This window comes from Schistocerca gregaria, chromosome X (genome assembly GCF_023897955.1).
Source record: "Schistocerca gregaria isolate iqSchGreg1 chromosome X, iqSchGreg1.2, whole genome shotgun sequence".
NCBI lineage: Eukaryota > Metazoa > Arthropoda > Insecta > Orthoptera > Acrididae > Schistocerca > Schistocerca gregaria.
The window spans coordinates 815,956,751-815,979,999 of NC_064931.1; the positions used below are offsets into that span (position 1 = coordinate 815,956,751).

A 23,249-nucleotide genomic window follows, 5' to 3' on the forward strand; every position below is an offset into this window, starting at 1 on the left:
TGTATGTATTCAAGATAACATTAAATAATATAACATTTTAGACATTTCACATTATCTTATCCTAGATCAACGTTAACAAAATTCAAGATGGCAATTTTTTCGTACGGGAGAGCTATCACAATTTTACCGAAAAACATATTCAGAAATATACTTCTCTCCACGCTATGAGGACGCATAATTTGTAAGAGACAGGATCTGAAGTGGAGTATAGAAGGATGAAAGATTTGGGTCTGCAATCCTCTCGACGACGGGTCATCAGAGACGCAGCACAAGCTCGCATAGGGAAGGACCTCTGAATCTATGACATCTTCAAGATGTCGGGAAGCGCCTCGTTCACGTACTTGGTGAAGTACAACCTGCTGTAAGCGCAAAAAAAAGTTAACGAAATTAAAGGTTCGTAATGGAAGTTTGCCATGTTACCTTTTCGTTCTTGATCACATAACCTAGATTCTGCGACGCCTGCAAAACATTGGAGAAGATTTTGACTTGGTTCAGGAAATAATGTTCTGAAAACGCCACCATCTGATAAGCCAACAGGAGCTTGATAGCTAGTTCATGGGTGAATGATTTTTTCAAGGCTGCAGCTCTTGTTTGGGTGCTGCCTGACTCCAAATTATCCTATATTTAGAATTTTTTTACCGTGATCTATAGTGTACCAGTTGGACCATTATCATATTACTACAGAGACTGAATATCAGTCATATACATAAACATGAGAATTTCGTATATTTAATTGTAATGAGTAATAGTTCTCAATAGCTGTTTTTGACAGTTATGCTTCGCAGGTTTTAACACTGTTCTCAAGATGAAGAAAAGAGACACCATTCTCTTCTTCTTGCAGGCTAGTATTTTGTGACTACTAGTGGTGTAGCCTCGAACGTCTTCAAATACTCACCACTTCCGTTATGTCTGCGTTTGAACATAACAGCAATGAAGCCAAGTTTACTCTCCTGTAAGAAGGTGATCCACATAGCGACAAGCTGTCAAGCAGTATAGTGTCCATTCAGAACAAAGCTTCTGGGCATTATCCTGGTAATTAAGCGATCTCAGCTTTAGTTGAAAGCATGATTAACAATATCTTCTACTGCTTCCATACAGCAGCAAAGTTCCAGTCAATAATTGTCGATAAAGGTTGACTAGAGTAGGGAGCACCCACCAGGTAATGTTATCCTCCTGAAACTTGTGAGCATATCATGCTCACGATAGTATTTATTTATGTTTTGTTTGTTTCTTTTACTTAAGTATTGCTGAACGTCTGTTAATGTTGTGCAGGCAAAATAATCCAAAACAGCGGACAGCAATGAAACCAGTAACCTCTTCTAATAACACAAGGTGCATGTAAATTTATACTAACAATGGTAGCTAGTGCAAATCGAGAAGTACGATTGGTGCTCATTTTTCGAATAGTTACGATCGCTCTTTCGTGTAGGGAAGGAATATTAATGATAAATTAATTGAAATATGATTTCATATTGTAAATTAGTCTGGGACATGATTCAATTATAATACGTCATACAGTATTCTCACTATGTTACTTTTGTCAAAATAATAATCGCCATCCAAATCTTTAAGCATCAATTACTACTGTAGCGAGCGGTGTCGCGTGCAGGAAAGTTTAGTGATTAGCGGCAGGGGCTGACATGCTGCGGGTTGCCAGTTCGAAACCGGACACGACCAGTTATTTATTATTTAGTGTTGATCAATCCTGGAAGGCTCTTTAAATACTTGTCTTATGTTTGTAATGCTTGTATACGATGGAATATCCTATGTTTGTGTCAATAACAGCATTTTAGAATATTCGATGTTCGTATAAATACACACATCAAAAGAGGATTTGCATCACTTCGGTTCCGAGAGTTCCGGAACCTGTACAGAAAATTGGTATAGAGGTCAACATAAACATTATTTCCGCCCTTTTTATTGCTCATGAAAAGCACACATTGCATGTTATTCCACCATACAGGGATACCTTCAGAGGTGGTGGTCCAGACTGTTGTACACACCGGTACCTCTAATACCCATTAGCACGTCCTATTGCATTGATGCATGCCTGTATTCGTCGTGGCATACTGTCCACAAGTTAATCAAGGCACTGGTGGTCTAGATTGTCCCACTCCTCAACGGCGATTCGGCGTAGGTCCCCAAGAGTGGTTGGTGGGTCACGTCGTACATAAACAGGCCTTTTCAATTTATCCCAGGCATGTTCGATAGGTTTCATGTCTGGGGAACATGTTGGCCACTCTAATCGAACGATGTCGTTATCCTGAAGGAAGTCATTCACAAGTTCTGTACGATGGGGCACAAATTGTCATCCATGAAAACGAATGCCTCGCCAATATGCTGCCGATACGGTTGCACAATCGGTTGGAGAATGGCATTCACGTATCTTACAGCCGTTACAACGTCTTCCATGACCACCAGCGGCGCACGTAGGCCCCACATATTGCTACCCCAAAACAGCAGGGAACCCTCACCTGCTTGCACTCGATGAACAGTTCAGTCCGACCGCGTTGCCTCCAAACACGTCTCCAACGATTGTCTTGTTGAAAGCATATGCGACACTCATCGGTGAAGAGAACGTGATGCCAATCCTGAGCGGTCAATTCGGCATGTTGTTGGGTCCATCTGTGCTGCGCTGCATGATGTCGTGGTTGCAAAGATGGACCTCACCATGGAAGTCGGGGGTGAAGTTATGCACCATACACCCCATTGCGCAGCGTTTGAGTCGTAAAACGACGTCCTATGGCCGCATGAAAAGCTTTATTCAGCATGGTGGCGTTGCTATCAGGGTTCCTCCGAGCCATAATCCGTAGATAGCGGTCATCCACTGCAGTAGTAGCCCTTGGGCGACCTGAGCTAGGCATGTCATCGACCTTTCCTGTCTCTCTGTATCTCCTCCACGTCCGAACAACATCGCTTAGGCTAACTCCGAGGCGCCTTGACACTTTCCTTATTGAGACTTCTTCCTGGCACATAGTAACAATGCGGACGCGATTGAACCGCAGTATTGACCGTCTGGGCATGGTTGAACTACAGACAACACGAGAAGTGTACCTCCTTCCTGGCGGAATGACTGGAACTAATCGGCTGTCGGACCCCCTCCGTCTAATAAGCGCTTTTCAGGCATGGTTGTTTACATGTTTGGGCGGGTTTAGTGACATCTCTGAACAGTCAAAGGGACTGTGTCTGTGATACAATATCCACAGTCAGCGTCTATCTTCAGAAGTTCTGGGAACCGGGGTGATGCAAAACTTTTTTTATGTGTGTAGCTGTTCCCTCCGCCCAGGAGGTTATTTCTGTTCTGGCTGTATGTTGTTGACAGTAATACACGTGCTTTTACTTCAAATGTTGGGGTTCACAGACGATCCTGCCTTCGGATTTGGAGTTGATGGCAGTTACAATGCGAAAATACTAATTAGCATGGACACAGCAGAGGTTTTAGATATCTGACAGTACTGGCCAACTATTAGCCATCAATACTAAATGTACTGTTAAACTGGTGTCCAGTCTTCTTTCTCTTCCTGTGTATTTTATCATCTGTACTGAACGACTATTGTATCAAACTTGGTAGGAGTAGCTAGCCCAGTAGTTAGGAGGCTTTTATAGATTGGTCAGAACAAGTAAAGAATTGTGTTGTGTGAAATGTGTTCACAACTGCGAATATGGACTACCATAAACTTTATAATGGTATGATGACACTGAAAATTAGTGCTGGACCAGTGTGAGGTGGGGTGGTTGTGGCTGCAGTGTGCATACCCCTAAGATGCAAAATTAAAGCCCTTGTGATAGGAAAACGGATCGAAGCTTCCTATGCAATCAAGCGAATTTACTTTTAAAAGTGTTCTTCTAGTCTTCCAGTCTTCTTTCTCTTCCTGTGTATTTTATCATCTGTACTGAACGACTATTGTATCAAACTTGGTAGGAGTAGCTAGCCCAGTAGTTAGGAGGCTTTTATACACTCCTGGAAATGGAAAAAAGAACACATTGACACAGGTGTGTCAGACCCACCATACTTGCTTCGGACACTGCGAGAGGGCTGTACAAGCAATGATCACACGCACGGCACAGCGGACACACCAGGAACCGCGGTGTTGGCCGTCGAATGGCGCTAGCTGCGCAGCATTTGTGCACCGCCGCCGTCAGTGTCAGCCAGTTTGCCGTGGCATACGGAGCTCCATCGCAGTCTTTAACACTGGTAGCATGCCGCGACAGCGTGGACGTGAACCGTATGTGCAGTTGACGGACTTTGAGCGAGGGCGTATAGTGGGCACGCGGGAGGCCGGGTGGACGTACCGCCGAATTGCTCAACACGTGGGGCGTGAGGTCTCCACAGTACATCGATGTTGTCGCCAGTGGTCGGCGGAAGGTGCACGTGCCCGTCGACCTGGGACCGGACCGCAGCGACGTACGGATGCACGCCAAGACCGTAGGATCCTACGCAGTGCCGTAGGGGACCGCACCGCCACTTCCCAGCAAATTAGGGACACTGTTGCTCCTGGGGTATCGGCGAGGACCATTCGCAACCGTCTCCATGAAGCTGGGCTACGGTCCCGCACACCGTTAGGCCGTCTTCCGCTCACGCCCCAACATCGTGCAGCCCGCCTCCAGTGGTGTCGCGACCGGCGTGAATGGAGGGACGAATGGAGACGTGTCGTCTTCAGCGATGAGAGTCGCTTCTGCCTTGGTGCCAATGGTGGTCGTATGCGTGTTTGGCGCCGTGCAGGTGAGCGCCACAATCAGGACTGCATACGACCGAGGTACACAGGGCCAACACCCGGCATCATGGTGTGGGGAGCGATCTCCTACACTGGCCGTACAACTCTGGTGATCGTCGAGGGGACACTGAATAGTGCACGGTACATCCAAACCGTCAGCGAACCCATCGTTCTACCATTCCTAGACCGGCAAGGGAACTTGCTGTTCCAACAGGACAATGCACGTCCGCATGTATCGCGTGCCACCCAACGTGCTCTAGAAGGTGTAAGTCAACTACCCTGGCCAGCAAGATCTCCGGATCTGTCCCCCATTGAGCATGTTTGGGACTGGATGAAGCGTCGTCTCACGCGGTCTGCACGTCCAGCACGAACGCTGGTCCAACTGAGGCGCCAGGTGGAAATGGCATGGCAAGCCGCTCCACAGGACTACATCCAGCATCTCTACGATCGTCTCCATGGGAGAATAGCAGCCTGCATTGCTGCGAAAGGGTGATATACACTGTACTAGTGCCGACATTGTGCATGCTCTGTTGCCTGTGTCTGTGTGCCTGTGGTTCTGTCAGTGTGATCATGTGATGTATCTGACCCCAGGAATGTGTCAATAAAGTTTCCCCTTCCTGGGACAATGAATTCACGGTGTTCTTATTTCAATTTCCAGGAGTGTAGATTGGTCTGAACAAGTAAAGAATTGTGTTGTGTGAAATGTGTTCACAACTGCGAATATGGACTACCATAAACTTTATAATGGTATGACGACACTGAAAATTAGTGCTGGACCAGTGTGAGGTGGGGTGGTTGTGGCTGCAGCGTGCATACCCCTAAGATACAAAATTAAAGCCCTCGTGATAGGAAAACGGATCGAAGCTTCCTATGCAATCAAGCGAATTTACTTTTAAAAGTGTTCTTCCAGTCTTCCAGTCTTCTTTCTTTTCCTGTGTATTTTATCATCTGTACTGAACGACTATTGTATCAAACTTGGTAGGAGTAGCTAGCCCAGTAGTTAGGAGGCTTTTATAGATTGGTCTGAACAAGTAAAGAAGTGTGTTGTGTGAAATGCGAATATGGACTACCATCAACTGTATAATGGGATGATGACACTGAAAATTAGTTCTGGGTAAGTGTGTGGTGGGGTGGTTGTGGTTGTAGTGTACAAATCCCTGAGATGCAAAATTAAAGCCCTCGTGATAGGAAATCAAGCGAATTTACTTTTAAAAGGTAATGAAACAAATCGTTCAACTTATAACGCGTTATTAAATCTTAATTTAACCAGCGTAGTCTCATTTTTAAAAGTTAATAGTCATGCATGAAGTACACAGGTCAAACACCACACGACACAAAGTTTTAGTTGAGGGAGGCATCTAGCTGTTGAATGAAAATGCACACTTATATATATATATATAAAAAGTTATTTACTTCCCTGAACGTGCATTCAAGTGAGAACAAACTTCAACAAGGTAACAATGAATGCAAAGTTAAACAGACAAATTATGTCTCATTCCGATCTTGGTAACAATTCCAGATTCCTGTAATGAAAATTACCAACGGTCAAGCGAAGAGCATACCAGAAAGCGCAAACACCGTTCACAGATTCAAAGTGTAACCTGCAAATAAAACAGCTAAGAGCGGCCATCAGATAGCGATACGACTAACTCCGCAAAGTTAACAAGTAGCGCGCCCGCTGAACTATTCCAAGAAAAGCAGTGCTGGCCGAATCTCACCAATTAAACTTCCAGTATTCGGCTGCGTGCGCGCTGTCTGTGAGTGACAGTTAATAATGTACTAGCCTCATCTTCGCGTGTGCAGCCCACGAGGCGCTGCAACACTATCGTTCATGGAGGCGGGAGGCAGGGAGTGCATAAACAGAAGGTCTAACTTCTCTGGCTCTAGCCGGCTCATCGCGGGCAGAAATACTGGAGCTGCGGAAGGTTACAATTTTCCCGTTGGCTATCGGAGTTACGGCGGATGCAGCAAGAGAAGCATGTCTGGGGCGACCACTATTGCTATCTCCTGCGCCCTCTGGCTGGATATCGGGAGGCCCTTTGGCGGCTGAGCCGGATACAGTGGCAAGCCGACAAAGGCGAAGCCGAGAGACACGCCATCAGTCTCGCTACCACTTCTGGGTGCTTTCGTCAAATTATTCGGCTTTTCCGCTTTGCCACTGTGCGCTTTGCTTCTCCTTCGACGACCTTCCTTTATTTTTACCAGAATCTGTTCGGGTAAGGGCGATGCAGACAACCTCATCTCCACCTACCCCTTCGTCTCACTCGGAATATTTTAAGAGGCGACCGCCGCGTCTTTGATATCCAGCGGTAGGTGTCCCGGCGCAGATGACGGGCCTGAAGTGATGTACATCCGTTCGTGAATGTTATTGGTACTGCTTTCAACCTCAGTTGGGGTTTCCACTCCGTGAACCTGTTCCGGCTGCCGGGGTTGTGGCTATCGGCAAGCAAGAAATCCGGCGTCGTGTACCCTTATGGCTTAATTTTCATTGCCGTCATCCCTTTATAATGGCTGTACGTATTTGCAGCTGCGATTACATTTTATGTATTTCATAACGGCTGTGGTCGCCGCAGTGCCTGTTCCTTTCAACCTACATGCATGTTCGAACAACATTGCATCGTACTACTGAACAACACAGAGATTGCAATATCATACACTATGTGATCAAAAGAATCTGGACACCCCCAAAAACATACGTTTTTCTTATGAGGTGAATTGTGCTGCCACCGACTGCCAGGTACTCCATATCAGCGACCTCAGTAGTTACTGGACACTGTGAATGAGCAGTATGGGGCACTCCGCGGAACTCACGGACTTCAAACGTGGTCAGGTGATTGGGTGTCACTTGTGTCATGCGTCTGTACCCGAGATTTCCACACTCCTAAACATCCCTAGGTCCACTGTTTCCGTTGTGATAGTGAAGTGGAAACCTGAAGGGACACGTACAGCACGAAAGCGTACAGGCCGACCTCGTATGTTGACTGACAGAGACCGCCGACAGTTGGAGAGGGTTGTAATGAGCAACAGGCAGACATCTATCCAGATCATCACACAGGAATTCCAAATTGCATCAAGATCCATTGCAAGTACTATGACAGCCCAACATCTTGTTGAGTCCATGCCATGGCGAGCTGCTACACTACGGCGGACAAAACGAGATCCGATACGATATTAGGAGGTATCCAATGTCTTTTGTCACCTCGGTGTACTGCTGATTGTTGTCCATATTCACAACTGCAATACACTTAATATATTTCATAACGGTTATAGTCACTGCAGTGCTTATTCCTTCGGCTAGTATAAATATCCGAAGGAATACTGCATCGTACGTCTGACCAACACAGGAATTGCTGTATCGCAATTATTGCTCGACACCAGGCAATGCAGTCAAAATTTCTGCCCTGTACGGGAATACAAATAATGAGTGTACCAGGGCAGACACACGGTTGACGACATATGGATAGTTGGATGTGCCTCTCACTCGTGGACGGATGGCATAATGGTAAGGCGACAGCTCGTGATAATCTGAATTCGAGTCACGGGGTGGCAAAAATTTTGATTATTATCATTCCATTGTACACCTGATGGTTGTCTATATTCGCAGTTGCTAATCCATGCCACGTATTTCATAACGGCTGTAGTCGCTGCAGTGTCTGTTCCCTCGGACATGCTTGCATTTCCGAAGGTACATTGAATCGTACTTCTGAACAACAGAGGCACTGCAATATCGTAGAAATGTGTTGCGTTTGTCTTTACATTATACGAGAATGTTAATGAGTCGGAGGAAAGTCAGTATGGAAGCTCACAGTTTAAGATCCCGTCGACATCACGGTTATTACACGTGGCTAGCTACTCAGTAGATACCTTGGACAGAGGATGGAAAACAAAATAGGCAATATCACTGCCCGAAATGACAGAGAGACAACAGAGAGAGCAAACGATGATTGTCAGATCGTAATTTGAACTCTGCTCACGCTGAATACGAAGGCAGCGCCGTACCTTCCGTGCCACGGTAGTATTCGCTGGAACGAGCATTGTGTATTGAACTGGGGACCTAGAAACGACGGAGAGTTCAAATGGTTCAAATGGCTCTGAGCACTATGGGACTTAACATCTGTGGTAATCAGTCCCCTAGAACCTAGGACTACTTAAACCTAACTAACCTAAGGACACCCCACACATCCATGCCCGAAGCAGGATTCGAACCTGCGACCGTAGCAGTCGCGCGGATCCGGACTGAGCGCCTAGAACCGCTACACCACCGCGGCCGGCCCGACGGAGAGGCTTCGTCCCGCCTTAGCCCACAGTGGTCCACAATCACACAACAGGCCACTGCAGTCCACCCACACCACCGACGGCCGACACCGAACCCAGGGTTATTGTGCGGTTCGGTCCCCAGTGGATCCTCCCCCCCCCCCCCCTCCCGCCCCCATAAACGTCTCATACCAGACGAGTGCAACCCCAAATGTTTGCATGGTAGAGTAATAGTAATTATGGTGTACGCATATGTGGAACAGTGTTTGTGCAGCATTCACCGACATAGTCTAACTGAGACAGAATAAGGGGAATCAGCGCGCATTCGCTGAAGCAGATGGAAAACCTCCTTAAAAACCATCCGCAGATTCGCTGGCACACCGGACCTCGACGCAAATCTCCCGGGCGGATTCGTGCCGGGGACCGGCACGCCTTCTCACTCGGGAAGCAGCGCGATAGACCGCGCGGCTAGCCGGGCGGCCTGGAACGAGCATACTCTTATTAAAGTAACCCCTATCATAACTCACGTGATATCGGCGTTGCCATGGAGACCGAACACCTCCGGCGTGTCGGTGGCGGGCAGCCCATTGATGTAGTCGATGTAGCCCTGGAGGTTCCGCGTGTTGGGCACCTTGTAGTTGCGGTAGAACTCGAAGCCGGGCCGCAGCAGGACGTCGCAGAACCAGACGTGTGTGAACGTGGTCAGCAGCCGTTTGTCGAAGTCGTCGGTGACGCGGCCGCCGTACTGCACCTCCCCCAGCATGTAGCACACTGTCGGCCACGAAATGCCCTGCGCAGTGGAGGCAGAACAGGGACGAACTCACAAAAATATCCCTTTATTATAACAATTCAGCCGAACGGCCTGGCCCAGCAACGCCAGTTAGCGTAACTCCGGGTGAGAAAGCGAAATATAAATGAGGCTGGCTGCATTGGGGTACTTACATTATTGTTCTAACCACTGCCTAGATGTAAGCCTACAGTGCATGTTTCATAAGACATGCCTTTTGATATGCTCTGCCGAAGTATACAAATGGACTGAAGGCCTGTCTGTCTGTAAGCATTTTAATTCCTTAGTCGTCTCCGAAAATCTGAGACTAAAAACCAACGTCTCCTCCATCTTATCCACTGCTGGAACTCATCACTACTGCTTCAACATATACCAATCCCATCTCCCTGAACCTCCACACACAGGATGTCCCGTTTATCTTCACCAACCACAATAACTTTTTGTCTAGAAGTAGAATAAACCAACTTTTGTTTAGCTACCAGGGGGACATTTAACAGCGGAACTGCCTTTCTTGTACATTTGTTCAATACGAAGATATGAACAGCAGTACGTCTTTTTAAATAACACCATATATTTTTTATTCCGTAATAAACTTCCTCTCTTCAAGTCCTGTTCAATAACGTATCACATATTCATGTTAACACATCATTCAACTTAATAAGACGCGGAAACAAAAAAGCGACAACCGCATGTTTTAATCAAAGGAATAATGACATTGGCTGCTTGTGGACACTGAATTAAATCAATGATGAAAGTTGAAAATTTGTGCCGGACCAGGACTCGAACCCAGATTTTTCCGTTCCTCGCTAGCGGTCGTATTAAAAGCCCCGACTATCCAGATATGGTCCCTGACCGACCCAAATTCCCAACTTATTCACACACCACTGATGTAGTGCCCCTGCCCATTACCTTCACTACTTGAAAACTTCCTGGCAGCTTAAAACTGTGTGCCGGACCGAGACTCGAACTCGGGACCTTTGCCTTTCGCGGGCAAGTGCTCTACCAACTGAGCAACTGGAAACATCACCCAGGCTGTGGCTAAGCCATGTCTCCGCAATATCCTTTCTTCCAGGAGTGCTAGTTCTGCAAGGTTAGCAGGAGAGCTTCTGCAAAGTTTGGAAGGTAGGAGACGAGGTACTGGCAGAAGTAAAGCTGTGAGGACGGGACGTGAGTCGTGCTTGGGTAGCTCAGTTGGTAGAGCACTTGCCCGCGAAAGGTAGAGGTCCCGAGTTCGAGTCTCGTTCCGGCACACAGTTTTAATCTGCCAGGAAGTTTCATATCAGCGCACACTCCGCTGCAGAGTGGAAATCTCATTCTGGACCTTCACTACTTGCAGCGACCGCTGATTCTCGTGGGCCGTGCGGGATTAGCCGAGCGGTCCCAGGCGCTACAGTCATGGAGTGTGTGCTGGTCCCGGCGGAGGTTCGAGTCCTCCCTCGGGCATGGGTGTGTGTGTTTGTTCTTAGGATAATTTAGGTTAAGTAGTGTGTAAGCTTAGGGACTGATGACTATAGCAGTTAAGTCCCACAAGATTTCACACACATTTCAACATTTTTGACTCTAGTGGGAATTCGGGCTTGTTTGTACATCTGCATTGAAATGATCATTGGTCATATCGCCCTAGTTACATACACTGGCCGGAAAAAAATCACAACAGGAAGGAATTGTGCAACATAACGAAAGTTCGTAGGCGTGTTTCTACATCTGAAAGATGATGTCTATTAAAATTTCGTGCCAGTCGAATAAAAGTGGCACTAGTAGTGCCACTATGAGGATGCATATCAGGTTTGCTTTAAATACACGATGTAGCAGTCTTGGACGTTAGTCACTTTTGGGATTGGAAATAGTGAGTTGATTTAGTCAAGAATGCCTTTAAGGTGACAAAGAGGCCATTATCAACCCCTCACTAAGTTTGAACGGGTTTGTTAATAGGGCTACAAGAACCTGGATGTTCCCTTTGCGATGCTGCAGAAAGACTTGGTAGGAATATGGACACATGATAGGTCCCGGGCGGCCACCTGACACTATAGAGAGGGAAGACCATCGTGTTCGGCGTAGGGCTCTGTCGTATCGTATTGCATCTGCGGCAGCAATTTGTGCAGCAGTTGGCACCACAGTGATGTAAAATATTGTTACAAATCGGTTACTTACAAGGCAGCTCTGAGCAAGACGCCCTGTGCATTTCACTGACCCCAAACCACCGCCTTTTCTGATATCAGTGGTGCTATGCGAGAGCTCATTAGAGGGCAGGGTGCAGTCTTTTGCGTTTTCTGATGAAAGCTGGTTCTGCGTGGGTGTCAGTGATGGCCGCGTGTTGGAGGCCAGTTGAGGGCCTGCAACCAACCTGTCCGGGTTCTAGACACGCCGGAGTTACGGTCTGGGGTGCGATTTCGTATGACAACAGGAGTAGTCTCGTGGCTATCCCACGAATCCTGATTGCAAATCTGCATGTCAATCAGGTGAAGTCGTCTTGTTGTATATTCCAGAGGGTGTTTTCCAACAGGATAACGCACGCCCACATAACGCTGTTGTAACCTAGACTGTCGACATATTGTCTTGGCCTGCTCGACCATCAAATATTTCTCTAATCGAGCACGTAATGGACATCACTGAACGACATCTAGAGCATCATCCACAAGCAGTATTAACCGTCCCTGTATTCACCGACCAAGTGCAACAGGCATGGAACTCCATCCCACATCTGACTTCCAGCAACTGTACAACACAATGTATTCCCGTTTGCACGCTTTCATTCAACATTCCGGTAGCTACACCGGTTATTACTGTACCAGCATTTCACATTTGCAATGGCTTATCTCGCGCTTACATTAACCTGTGATCATGCAATGTCAATCACTTAAATATATTAAATGGTTCACAGGGCTCTGAGCACTATGGGCCTTAACATCTGTGGTCGTCAGTTCCCTAGAACTTTGAACTACTTAAACCTAACTAACCTAAGGACATCACACACATTCATGCCCGAGGCAGGATTCGAACCTGCAACCGTAGCAGTCGGGCGGTTCCGGACTGAGCGCCTAGAACTAAATATATTACCTAGACGAATATATTCCCGAAATTTCATTACCCTGTATTAATTATTTTTGTTGTTGCGATTTTTTAGTTAGTATGTAACCACATATATATATAAACCACATATATAAACCACATATATAGGGTGGTCCATTGATCGTAACCGGGCCAAATATCTCACGAAATAAGCGTCAAACGAAAAAACTACAAAGAACGAAACCTGTCTAGCTTGAAGTGGGAAACCAGATGGCGCTATGGTTGGCCCGCTAGATAGCGCTGCCATAGGTCAAACGGATATCAACTTCGTTTATTTTAAAAGGCTACCCCCATTTTTATTACATATTCGTGTAGTACGTAAAAAAATATGATTGCTTTAGTTGGACCACTTTTTTCGCTTTGTGATAGATGGCGCTGTAATAGTCACAAACATATAGCTCACAATTTTAGACGAACAGTTGGTGGCAGGTAGGTTTTTTAAATTAAAATACAGAACGCAGGTAAGTTTGAACATTTTATTTCGGTTGTTCCAATATGATACATGTACTTTTGTGAACTTATCATTTCTGAGAACGCATTCTGTTACAGAGTGATTACCTGTAAATACCACATTAATGCAATAAATGCTCAGAATGATGTCCGTCAACCTCAATGCATTTGGCAATACGTGTAACGACATTCCTCTCAACAGCGAGTAGTTGGCCTTCCGTAATGTTCGCACATGCATTGACAATGCGCTGACGCGTGTTGTCAGGCGTTGTCCTTGGATCACGATAGCAAATATCCTTCAACTTTCCCCACAGAAAGAAATCCGGGGACGTCACATCCGGTGAACGTGCGGGCCATGGTATGGTGCTTCGACGACCAATCCACCTGTCATGAAATATGCTATTCAATACCGCTTCAACCGCACGCGAGCAATGTGCCGGACATCCATCATGTTGGAAGTACATCGCCATTCTGTCATGCTGTGAAACATCTTGTAGTAACATCGGTAGAACATTACGTAGGAAATCAGCATACATTGCACCATTTAGATTGCCATCGATAAAATGGGACCAGTTATGCTCTCTCCCACAATGCTGCACCATACATTAACCCGCCAAGGTCGCTGATGTTCCACTTGTCGCAGCCATCGTGGGTTTTCCGTTGCCCAATAGTGCATATTATGCCGGTTTACGTTACCGCTGTCGGAGAATGACGCTTCGTCGCTAAATAGAACGCGTGCAAAAAATCTGTCATCGTCCCGTAATTTGTGTTGTGTCCAGCGGCAGAACTGTACACGACGTTCACAGGCGTCGCCATGCAATTCCTGGTACATAGAAATATGGTACGGGTGCAATAGATGATGACGTAGCATTCTCAACACCTACGTTTTTGAGATTCCCAATTCTCGCGAAATTTGTCTGCTACTGATGTGCGGATTAGCCGCGACAGCAGCTAAAACACCTACTTGGGCATCATCATTTGTTGCAGGTCGTGGCTGACGTTTCACATGTGGCTGAACACTTCCTGTTTCCTTAAATAACGTAACTATCCGGCGAACGGTCCGGACACTTGGATGATGTCGTCCAGGATATCGACCAGCATACATAGCACACGCCCGTTGGGCATTTTGATCACAATAGCCATACATCAACACGATATCGACCTTTTTCGCAATTGGTGAGCCGTCCATTTTAACACGGTTAATGTATCACGAAGTAAATACCGTCCGCACTGGCTGAATGTTACGTGGTACCACGTACTTATACGTTTGTGACTATTACAGCACCATCTATCACAAAGCGAAAAAAGTAGTCCAACTAAAACATTCATATTTCTTTACGTACTACACGAATATGTAATAAAAATGGGGGTTCCTATTTAAAACAACGTAGTTGATATCCGTTTGACATGTTTTCTGCAAGAAACCAACATAAATCTCATCCTCTACATATAACTGTTTTAAGTAGTACCATAAAAAGCACTCCTGACGATCATGGTTGAATGTTGAAAACTGACACGCATATATGTTTGTGGCCTACGGGTTAATATTTTATCTCCATTTTCGTATTTTAAATAGGTAGCCTTTTCTGAAAAAAAATCTTAAAAGAATATTAGGCAAAAATAAGTTGCATTTATCGACACTTAATTATGAATGACTATGTTGTTTGTACTTATGGCTGCAAAGTTTTTAAAAAAAGTCAATGAAAAAGGAAGTAGCCAGATGCCATGGAACAGTGTCAGTGGAAACTGTGTTAATAATTGTTGGAAAAGAAAACGACAAAATTATAAAATTGAATATAGAATACAATGCCAGAATGAGATTTTTACTCTGCAGCGGAGTGTGCGCTGATATGAAACTTCCTGGCGGATTAAAACTGCGCCGCGCGGGATTAGCCGAGCGGTCTCAGGCGCTGCAGTCATGGACTGTGCGGCTGATCCCGGCGGAGGTTCGAGTCCTTCCTCGGGCATGCGTGTGTGTGTTTGTCCTTAGGATAATTTAGGTTAAGTAGTGTGTAAGCTTAGAGACTTATGACCTTAGCAGTTAAGTCCCATAAGATTTCACACACACATGCACCTATGGCAGAGCCATCAAGCGGGCCAACAATAGCGCCATATGGTTTCCCCCTTCAAGCTATCCGAGTTTCATTCTTTGTAGCTTTTTCGTTTGATGCTTATTTCGTGAGATATTTGGCCCAGTCACTATGAATGGACCACCCTTTATATAACGAAACACATATATATGAAACCACATATATACACTCCTGGAAACTGAAATAAGAACACCGTGAATTCATTGTCCCAGGAAGGGGAAACTTTATTGACACATTCCTGGGGTCAGATACATCACATGATCACACTGACAGAACCACAGGCACATAGACACAGACAACAGAGCATGCACAATGTCGGCACTAGTACAGTGTATATCCACCTTTCGCAGCAATGCAGGCTGCTATTCTCCCATGGAGACGATCGTAGAGATGCTGGATGTAGTCCTGTGGAACGGCTTGCCATGCCATTTCCACCTGGCGCCTCAGTTGGACCAGCGTTCGTGCTGGACGAGTAGACCGCGTGAGACGACGCTTCATCCAGTCCCAAACATGCTCAATGGGGGACAGATCCGGAGATCTTGCTGGCCAGGGTAGTTGACTTACACCTTCTAGAGCACGCTGGGTGGCACGGGATACATGCGGACGTGCATTGTCCTGTTGGAACAGCAAGTTCCCTTGCCGGTCTAGGAATGGTAGAACGATGGTTTCGATGACGGTTTGGATGTACCGTGCACTATTCAGTGTCCCCTCGACGATCACCAGAGGTGTACGGCCAGTGTAGGAGATCGCTCCCCACACCATGATGCCGGGTGTTGGCCCTGTGTGCCTAGGTCGTATGCAGTCTTGATTGTGGCGCTCACCTGCACGGCGCCAAACACGCATACGACCATCATTGGCACCAAGGCAGAAGCGACTCTCATCACTGAAGACGACACGTCTCCATTCGTCCCTCCATTCACGCCTGTCGCGACACCACTGCAGGCGGGCTGCACGATGTTGGGGCGTGAGCGGAAGACGGCCTAACGGTGTGCGGGACCGTAGCCCAGCTTCATGGAGACGATTGCGAATGGTCCTCGCCGATACCCCAGGAGCAACAGTGTCCCTAATTTGCTGGGAAGTGGCGGTGCGGTCCCCTACGGCACTGCGTAGGATCCTACCTGTCTTGGCGTGCATCCGTGCGTCGCTGCGGTCCGGTCCCAGGTCGACGGGCACGTGCACCTTCCACCGACCACTGGCGACAACATCGATGTACTGTGGAGACCTCACGCCCCACGTGTTGAGCAATTCGGCGGTACGTCCACCCGGACTCCCGCGTGCCCACTATACGCCCTCGCTCAAAGTCCGTCAACTGCACATATGGTTCACGGCCACGCTGTCGCGGCATGCTACAAGTGTTAAAGACTGCGATGGAGCTCCGTATGCCACGGCAAACTGGCTGACACTGACGGCGGCGGTGCACAAATGCTGTGCAGCTAGCGCCATTCGACGGCCAACACCGCGGTTCCTGGTGTGTCCACTGTGCCGTGCGTGCGATCATTGCTTGTACAGCCATCTCGCAGTGTCCGGAGCAAGTATGGTGGGTCTGACACACCGGTGTCAATGTGTTCTTTTTCTCATTTCCAGGAGTGTATATATAACAAAACCACATATATATAACAGGAACTTTGGCGGCTTTATCCGTGCAAGTTATGCGATGACTACGTTGTCTTGGATTGAAACTTCTCGTTTCCTTCAGCGCTACATGACTACGAGAAAAGTTCGTTAGGAATGTGGATTTTTGTCAGAATATCGCCCCTGTAGGTTTCAACTACCTGAGCACATTACGCCTACATTCAGCCACACTAAAATAAGAGTGATGATACAGTTTTTAATCCAAGACTGTCTTTAAACTACACAATATCGAGTTTCAAAGTACGACAGTGCTGTGCTACATGTACCCATGGTGTAAACAAGAGAACATCACTCCAGTTACAGGATGACAATTATTGAACTATATGAAATAAAATTGTCGTAACTTCTGAACGGTTTTCTTTAGGACGTTCAAACTGCGCGTTTGGCTGCGGGGCATGATGGGAATTAGTATGATGTAAATATGGTTTAGTTTAGTGACGAAGGCCACTTTCATTGGAGTAGGTTCGTCAATAACCAAAACTGGCGCATTTGGGGGACTCAGAAAGCGGGTTTCGTGATCGAGAAGTCTCTCCACCCTCAACGGGTGACTGTGTGGTGTGCAATGTCCAGTCACAGAATAATCGGTGCGTTATTCCCTGATTCCACGGCGACTACTGAACGGTACGTGAAGGTTTTATAAGATGACATCCCCATTGCCCAAAGTGACCCTGGTGTCAACGAGATGTGGTGCATGCAAGACGGAGCTCGGCCCCACCGAAGCAGGAGAGTGTTTGATGTCACGGAGGAGCACTTTGGGGACCGCATTCTGGCTCTGTGGTACCCAGAGGCCACTGGCATGGGCCTCGATTGGCCGCCATATTCTTCGGATCCGAACACATGCAACTCCTGTTTGTGGGGCTATGTTAAAGAGAGGGGTACAGCAATAACTCTAAAACCGTTGCTGAGCTGAAAACAGCCATTTAGGAGGTCATCGACAGCATCGATATTCCGACACTTCAGCGGGTCATGCAGAATTGCGTCATTCGTCACATCACCGCCAATGATGGCAGGCATATCGAACATGTCATAAATTAAATCCGAATATCTGTAGTGGAGGTTAGTTGAATAACGTGTGTACACGCCGTAGTTTGTAACTAATTTAGGTTTTTTCCCATATAGTTCGATAATTGTCACCCTGTACTATTCTGCTAACTTACATTCCGCAGAGATGAGTTTATTTTTTTCCTTTTCTTCGTTGGCGTACTCACAAAAACGTTTAACTGACGTCGGTTGAATAAATGACCTCTGTGCATGCCATATGTATCCATTTGTTTACTATGAACTGTAGCAAGTGAACGAGTTACCTGTAGTGTGTGTTAGTACAGGAGAAGCAAAGTCAGTTTTACGTTACATTTTTAATAACGCCATGTTTACGTGATATGTTTTTGAACAGTTTAGGAGAGGAAGTGGGCTACCGAGTAAAAATTACGTACTGATGTTCATATCTTCGTAGCGAACAAAGTTATAAGAAAGCGGTCTTGTTGGTTAATGGCTCCCTTGTTGCGAATTTCTGAAACATTTTTTAAAATTTTGATTCTACATAAAAAATTATTTGGGGTGGTAGCGCTATTTTAACGATACCTTCCCATATAGTGGCAGCTTAATGTGATTTCACCAAATTCAGGGATGTGATACAGCTTAGGAGCCAGTGAACGCCGGACTTACCTTCTTGGGATCCATGTCGTCCAAATGGTTCTGAATGAACTGTACACTGGCAGCGAAGTCGGCCTGGTTGAATTCGTACGGGACGTTCCAACCGAGCGGTCCGAACTTGCGCCTCTCCTGTACCACGGTGTGCAGGAAGGCCACGGCGTAGAGCAGCGGCGGCCACTGCGGCTGTGTCGAGTAGTCCAGCGTGTCCTGCCACACACACACCTCACAGAAAACATGCTTCGCATTTCTTTCTGCCAAACACCTGCTACTGTCCGCAGATGTAGATTCGTAGTTAAAGTTAAGCATTAAAAATAATATTAAATGGTGAACGCTGTCCTAATGTTCCGTAAATATACAGGGTGAGTCGCGTAAGATGTAACACCCCCTTCATTCCGGGGGCCGTTTGCACGTATCGGAATGCCGTTTTCGGCGAATCATAGCGGACTATGGTGGTGGTTGTTAGAGTTTAGCGTCCCGTCGACAACGAGGTCATTAGAGACGGAGCGCACGCTCGGGTTAGGGCAGGATTGGGAAGGAAATCGGCCGTGCCCTTTCAAAGGAACCATCCCGGCATTTGCCTGAAACGATTTAGGGAAATCACGGAAAACCTAAATCAGGACGGCTGGAGACGGGATTGAACCGTCGTCCTCCCAAATGCGAGTCCAGTGTGCTAACCACTGCATAGCGGACTAGGGGGCACATACATTGGTACATGCACAATAATCACAACGTTTATAGTCGCGTATAGTGATGTAACGCATGTTGCTACTGTGATTCAAACTTTGCTTAAAAGACGCTGGGAAATATTGTACGATTGAAGGTCGAGGCGTTCGGAACCGGCTGCAAAATGTAAGCACGCCTCGCGCGACTCGGAAAGCAGGTCGCGTCGTAAAACTAGTACGTCGTGCGACGTTGAACCAGTAGGACATGCGTCTCCTATCCAGACGTAGTTGCTGCTGGAACATTACGTCCAGATACGTACACAAATCAGGAGAATTTAGACATTTTACTTCTGTATGGCGAATGTCATAATAATGCTGTCGAAACCGTACGGTGATACAGTGATATGTATCCTGATCGTCGGTGTCCTAGTCGCCAGGCCATTGCAAGAATGATTACTACACTAGTGCGAACAGGCAGCTTTAACAGCAAACAAAGGAGGAGGAAAAGACTGCGACCGACAGAGACCACGAGGAGGCTGTTCTGACCACGAAGAGGCTGTTTTGGCCATGACGTTTATCGATCCTCATCGTGGCACGAGACGTGTTGCCGCGGAATGTGGGGTCAGCCAGACGAGTGTGATGCGCATTTTGTACCGGCATAAGTTCCACCCATATCACCTTTCACTCCATCAGGCACTCGAAGGACGCGATTTCGAACGTGGTATGGAATTTTGTCGGTTTGCTCTGCGAGATGATAATACGTTCTTCAAACGTGTGCTCTTCACCGACGAAGCAACATTCACTAATCACGGGAATGTAAATTTACGTAACATGCACTACTGGGCAGCTGAGAAACCACATTGGCTGCGTCAGGTACAGCACCAAAGGCCATGGCGCGTCAACGTGTGGTGCGGTATTGTAGGAAATTACATCGTAGGACCTTATTTCATTACAGGAGTATTAAATGGAAATAAGTATGGAGACTTTCTTTGGAACATTCTACCAGTTCTGCTAGAGGAGATACCACTCAATGAGCGCCTGTGTATGTGGTTCCAACACGACGGCTGCCCAGCTCACTCCTCACGTGTTGTAAGTCAAATATTAAATGAGACATATCCTGACCGCTGGATTGACGGAATACATGCAATCGCCCCCGGAATAATGGGGGTGTTACGTCTTACGCGACTCACTCTGTATATTTATTTGCTCACTAACTTGTTTTAGGGCTCTTAGGCCATCGTCGGGTGACAACTGAATGTCGAAGTCACAAATAAAATGAAATGCGACTTGTAAAAATATAACTTACCAAAGTGAAAAATGCTCCTATCGTAGAACAAAAAAACGTGAATATATCCGGGGATGAGTTAGGGATGTAAAAGAAGGAAACTAAATTTTCGACTTATTTGGCAGCTTAAAGGAAACGTAAATCAAAAAATCTTGACACATTCCGCTTTATTACTTGTACCATGTCAGGTAATATAACGCATCGTGTCAAGTACCCTGACGTCATAAAAGTTATGGGATACCTCCTAATATCGTGTCGTACGTCCTTTTGCCCGGTGTAGTACAGCATAGACTCGACAAGTCTTTTAAGTCCCCGGCAGAAATATTGAGCCATACTGCCTCTACAGCTGTCCATAATAGCGAAAGTATTGCCAGTGCAGGATTTTGTACACGAACTCACCTCTCGATTATGCCCCTTATATGTTCGATGGTATTCATGTCGGGCGATCTGGATGGATAATTCATTTACTCAAATTGTTCAGAAAGTTTTTCAAACAAATTGCGAACAATTGCGGCTCTGTGGCATGGCTCATTGTCATCATAAAAATTCTATCGTTGTTTGGGAACATAGAGTCCATAAATGGCAGAAAATGGTCTCTAGGTAGCCCATCATAGCCATTTTCAGTCAGTGATCGGTCGAATTGGACCAGAGGACCCATTCCACTCCATTTCAATACAGCCCACACCATTATGGAGCCACCATCAATTTCCGCAGTGCCTTGTTGACAACTTGAGTCCATGGATTCGTGGGGTCTGCGCCACATTAAAACCCTACCATCAGCTCTTACCAAGTGAAATCGGATCTCATCTTATCAGGCCATCGTTTTCTAATTTTCTAGGGTTCAGCCGACATGGTCACGAGCCTAGGAGAGGCGTTGCAGGCGATGTCGTGCTGTCAGCAAAGGCACTCGACTCGGTCGTCTGCTACCATAACTCATTAACGCCTAATTTCGTCACACTGTCCTAACGCACATGTTCGTTGTACGTCCCACATTGATTCCTGTGGTTATTTAATGCACTGTTGCTAGAATGTTAGCACTGACAACTCTACGGAGACGCCACTGGCCTCAGTCGTTAAGTGAAGGCCGTCGGCTACTACGTTACTCTTGGTGAGAGATGATGCCCTAAGATTGATATTCTCGGCACACTCTTGACACTGTGCATTTCAAAATATTGAATTCCCTAACGATTTCCGAAATGTAATGCCCATGCTTGAAGCTACAGCTACCATTCCGCATTCAAAGTCTGTTAATTCCCAGCGTGTGGCATAAGCACATCGAAAACCTTTCACGTGAATCGCCTGAGTACAAATGACAACTCTGTCAATGTCCTGCCTTGTGTATGGGATACTGCCGCCAATTGTATATATGCATGTCGCTATCCCATGACTTTTTCTCAACTCAGTGCACAGTAACATGATTGACGATGTACTGTCATATAATATGACACATGCCATCGTCTCATCCATTATGACGTATGTCATATCGAGCAGTACGACATAAAGTGTCATTAAAGCTTAGAATGCACGAATCCCCACTGTGGGAGATTTCCTATTATAGATGCACCCACACTTGCGGATACTTCCTATTGTAGATGCATTTCACTCTCAAGCAGCACGTAAAACTACTTCTACTTGTTCTTACGTCCCTCACCATACATGTAACAAAGGGTGGGTTTGGGGGAGAAATAGTCCTTTCGGGGAAAAAGTCAATCCTGCCAACCAAAAATCCAAAAATGGCTTTAGCCCCCCCCCCCCCAAGGAATAAATCCATTCCCAGAAATTTTATTCCACCAGAAAAACGTTTTTAGCTGTTACACATATGCGCTTCAGCCATTTGTTCTATAGCGCTTACTATGGCCGGTGAAATTTCTTGATTTTTCGCACAGCATTAGGGATTTAGTCTGTAAATTACAAGATGCTAGTGTGCCAACACCTTGCAACTAAGAGTGCTCACTGGACTGAGGAATTAGGGTTAATTCGTAAAAAAGTGCGAATGTATCAAGATTTAAATGTCTTTGAAGCTGTCATATCAGTTGGAAAGCTAGTTACGTTCTTTTACATCCATAACTTCATCTACATCTACATCTACATGATTACTCTGCAATTCACATTTAAGTGCTTGGCAGAGGGTTCATCGAACCACAATCATACTATCTCTGTACCATTCCACACCCGAACAGCGCGCGGGAAAAACGAACACCTAAACCTTTCTGTTCGAGCTCTGATTTTTCTTATTTTATTTTGATAATCATTCCTACCTATGTAGGTTGGGCTCAACAAAATATTTTCGCATTCGGAAGAGAAAGTTGGTGACTGAAATTTCGTAAATAGATCTCGCCGCGACGAAAAACGTCTTTGCTTTAATGACTTCCATCTCAACTCGCGTATCGTATCTGCCACACTCTCTCCCCTATTACGTGATAATACAAAACGAGCTGCCCTTTTTTGCACCCTTTCGATGTCCCACCTGGTAATGATCCCACACCGCGCAGCAATATTCTAACAGAGGACGAACGAGTGTAGTGTAAGCTCTCTCCTTAGTGGACTTGTTGCATCTTCTAAGTGTCCTGCCAATGAAACGCAACCTTTGGCACGCCTTCCCCACAATATTATCTATGTTTTCTTTCCAACTGAAGTTGTTCGTAATTTTAA

The 23,249-nt window shown here is 46.3% G+C and overlaps 1 protein-coding gene across 1 annotated transcript in view; it reads right to left on the bottom strand.

Annotated features, from left to right (window-relative positions):
• The window catches only part of LOC126298335 (dynein axonemal heavy chain 5), a gene marked incomplete at its 5' end in the record, with an annotated part of 791,472 nt that overhangs the window by 42,583 nt on the left and 725,640 nt on the right, over positions 1–23,249 (bottom strand). The window contains 2 exons of the mRNA XM_049989632.1: positions 9,497–9,759; positions 18,663–18,857. Coding sequence (XP_049845589.1) covers positions 9,497–9,759; positions 18,663–18,857 — 458 coding nt within the window. The remainder of the gene's footprint in view (positions 1–9,496; positions 9,760–18,662; positions 18,858–23,249) is intronic.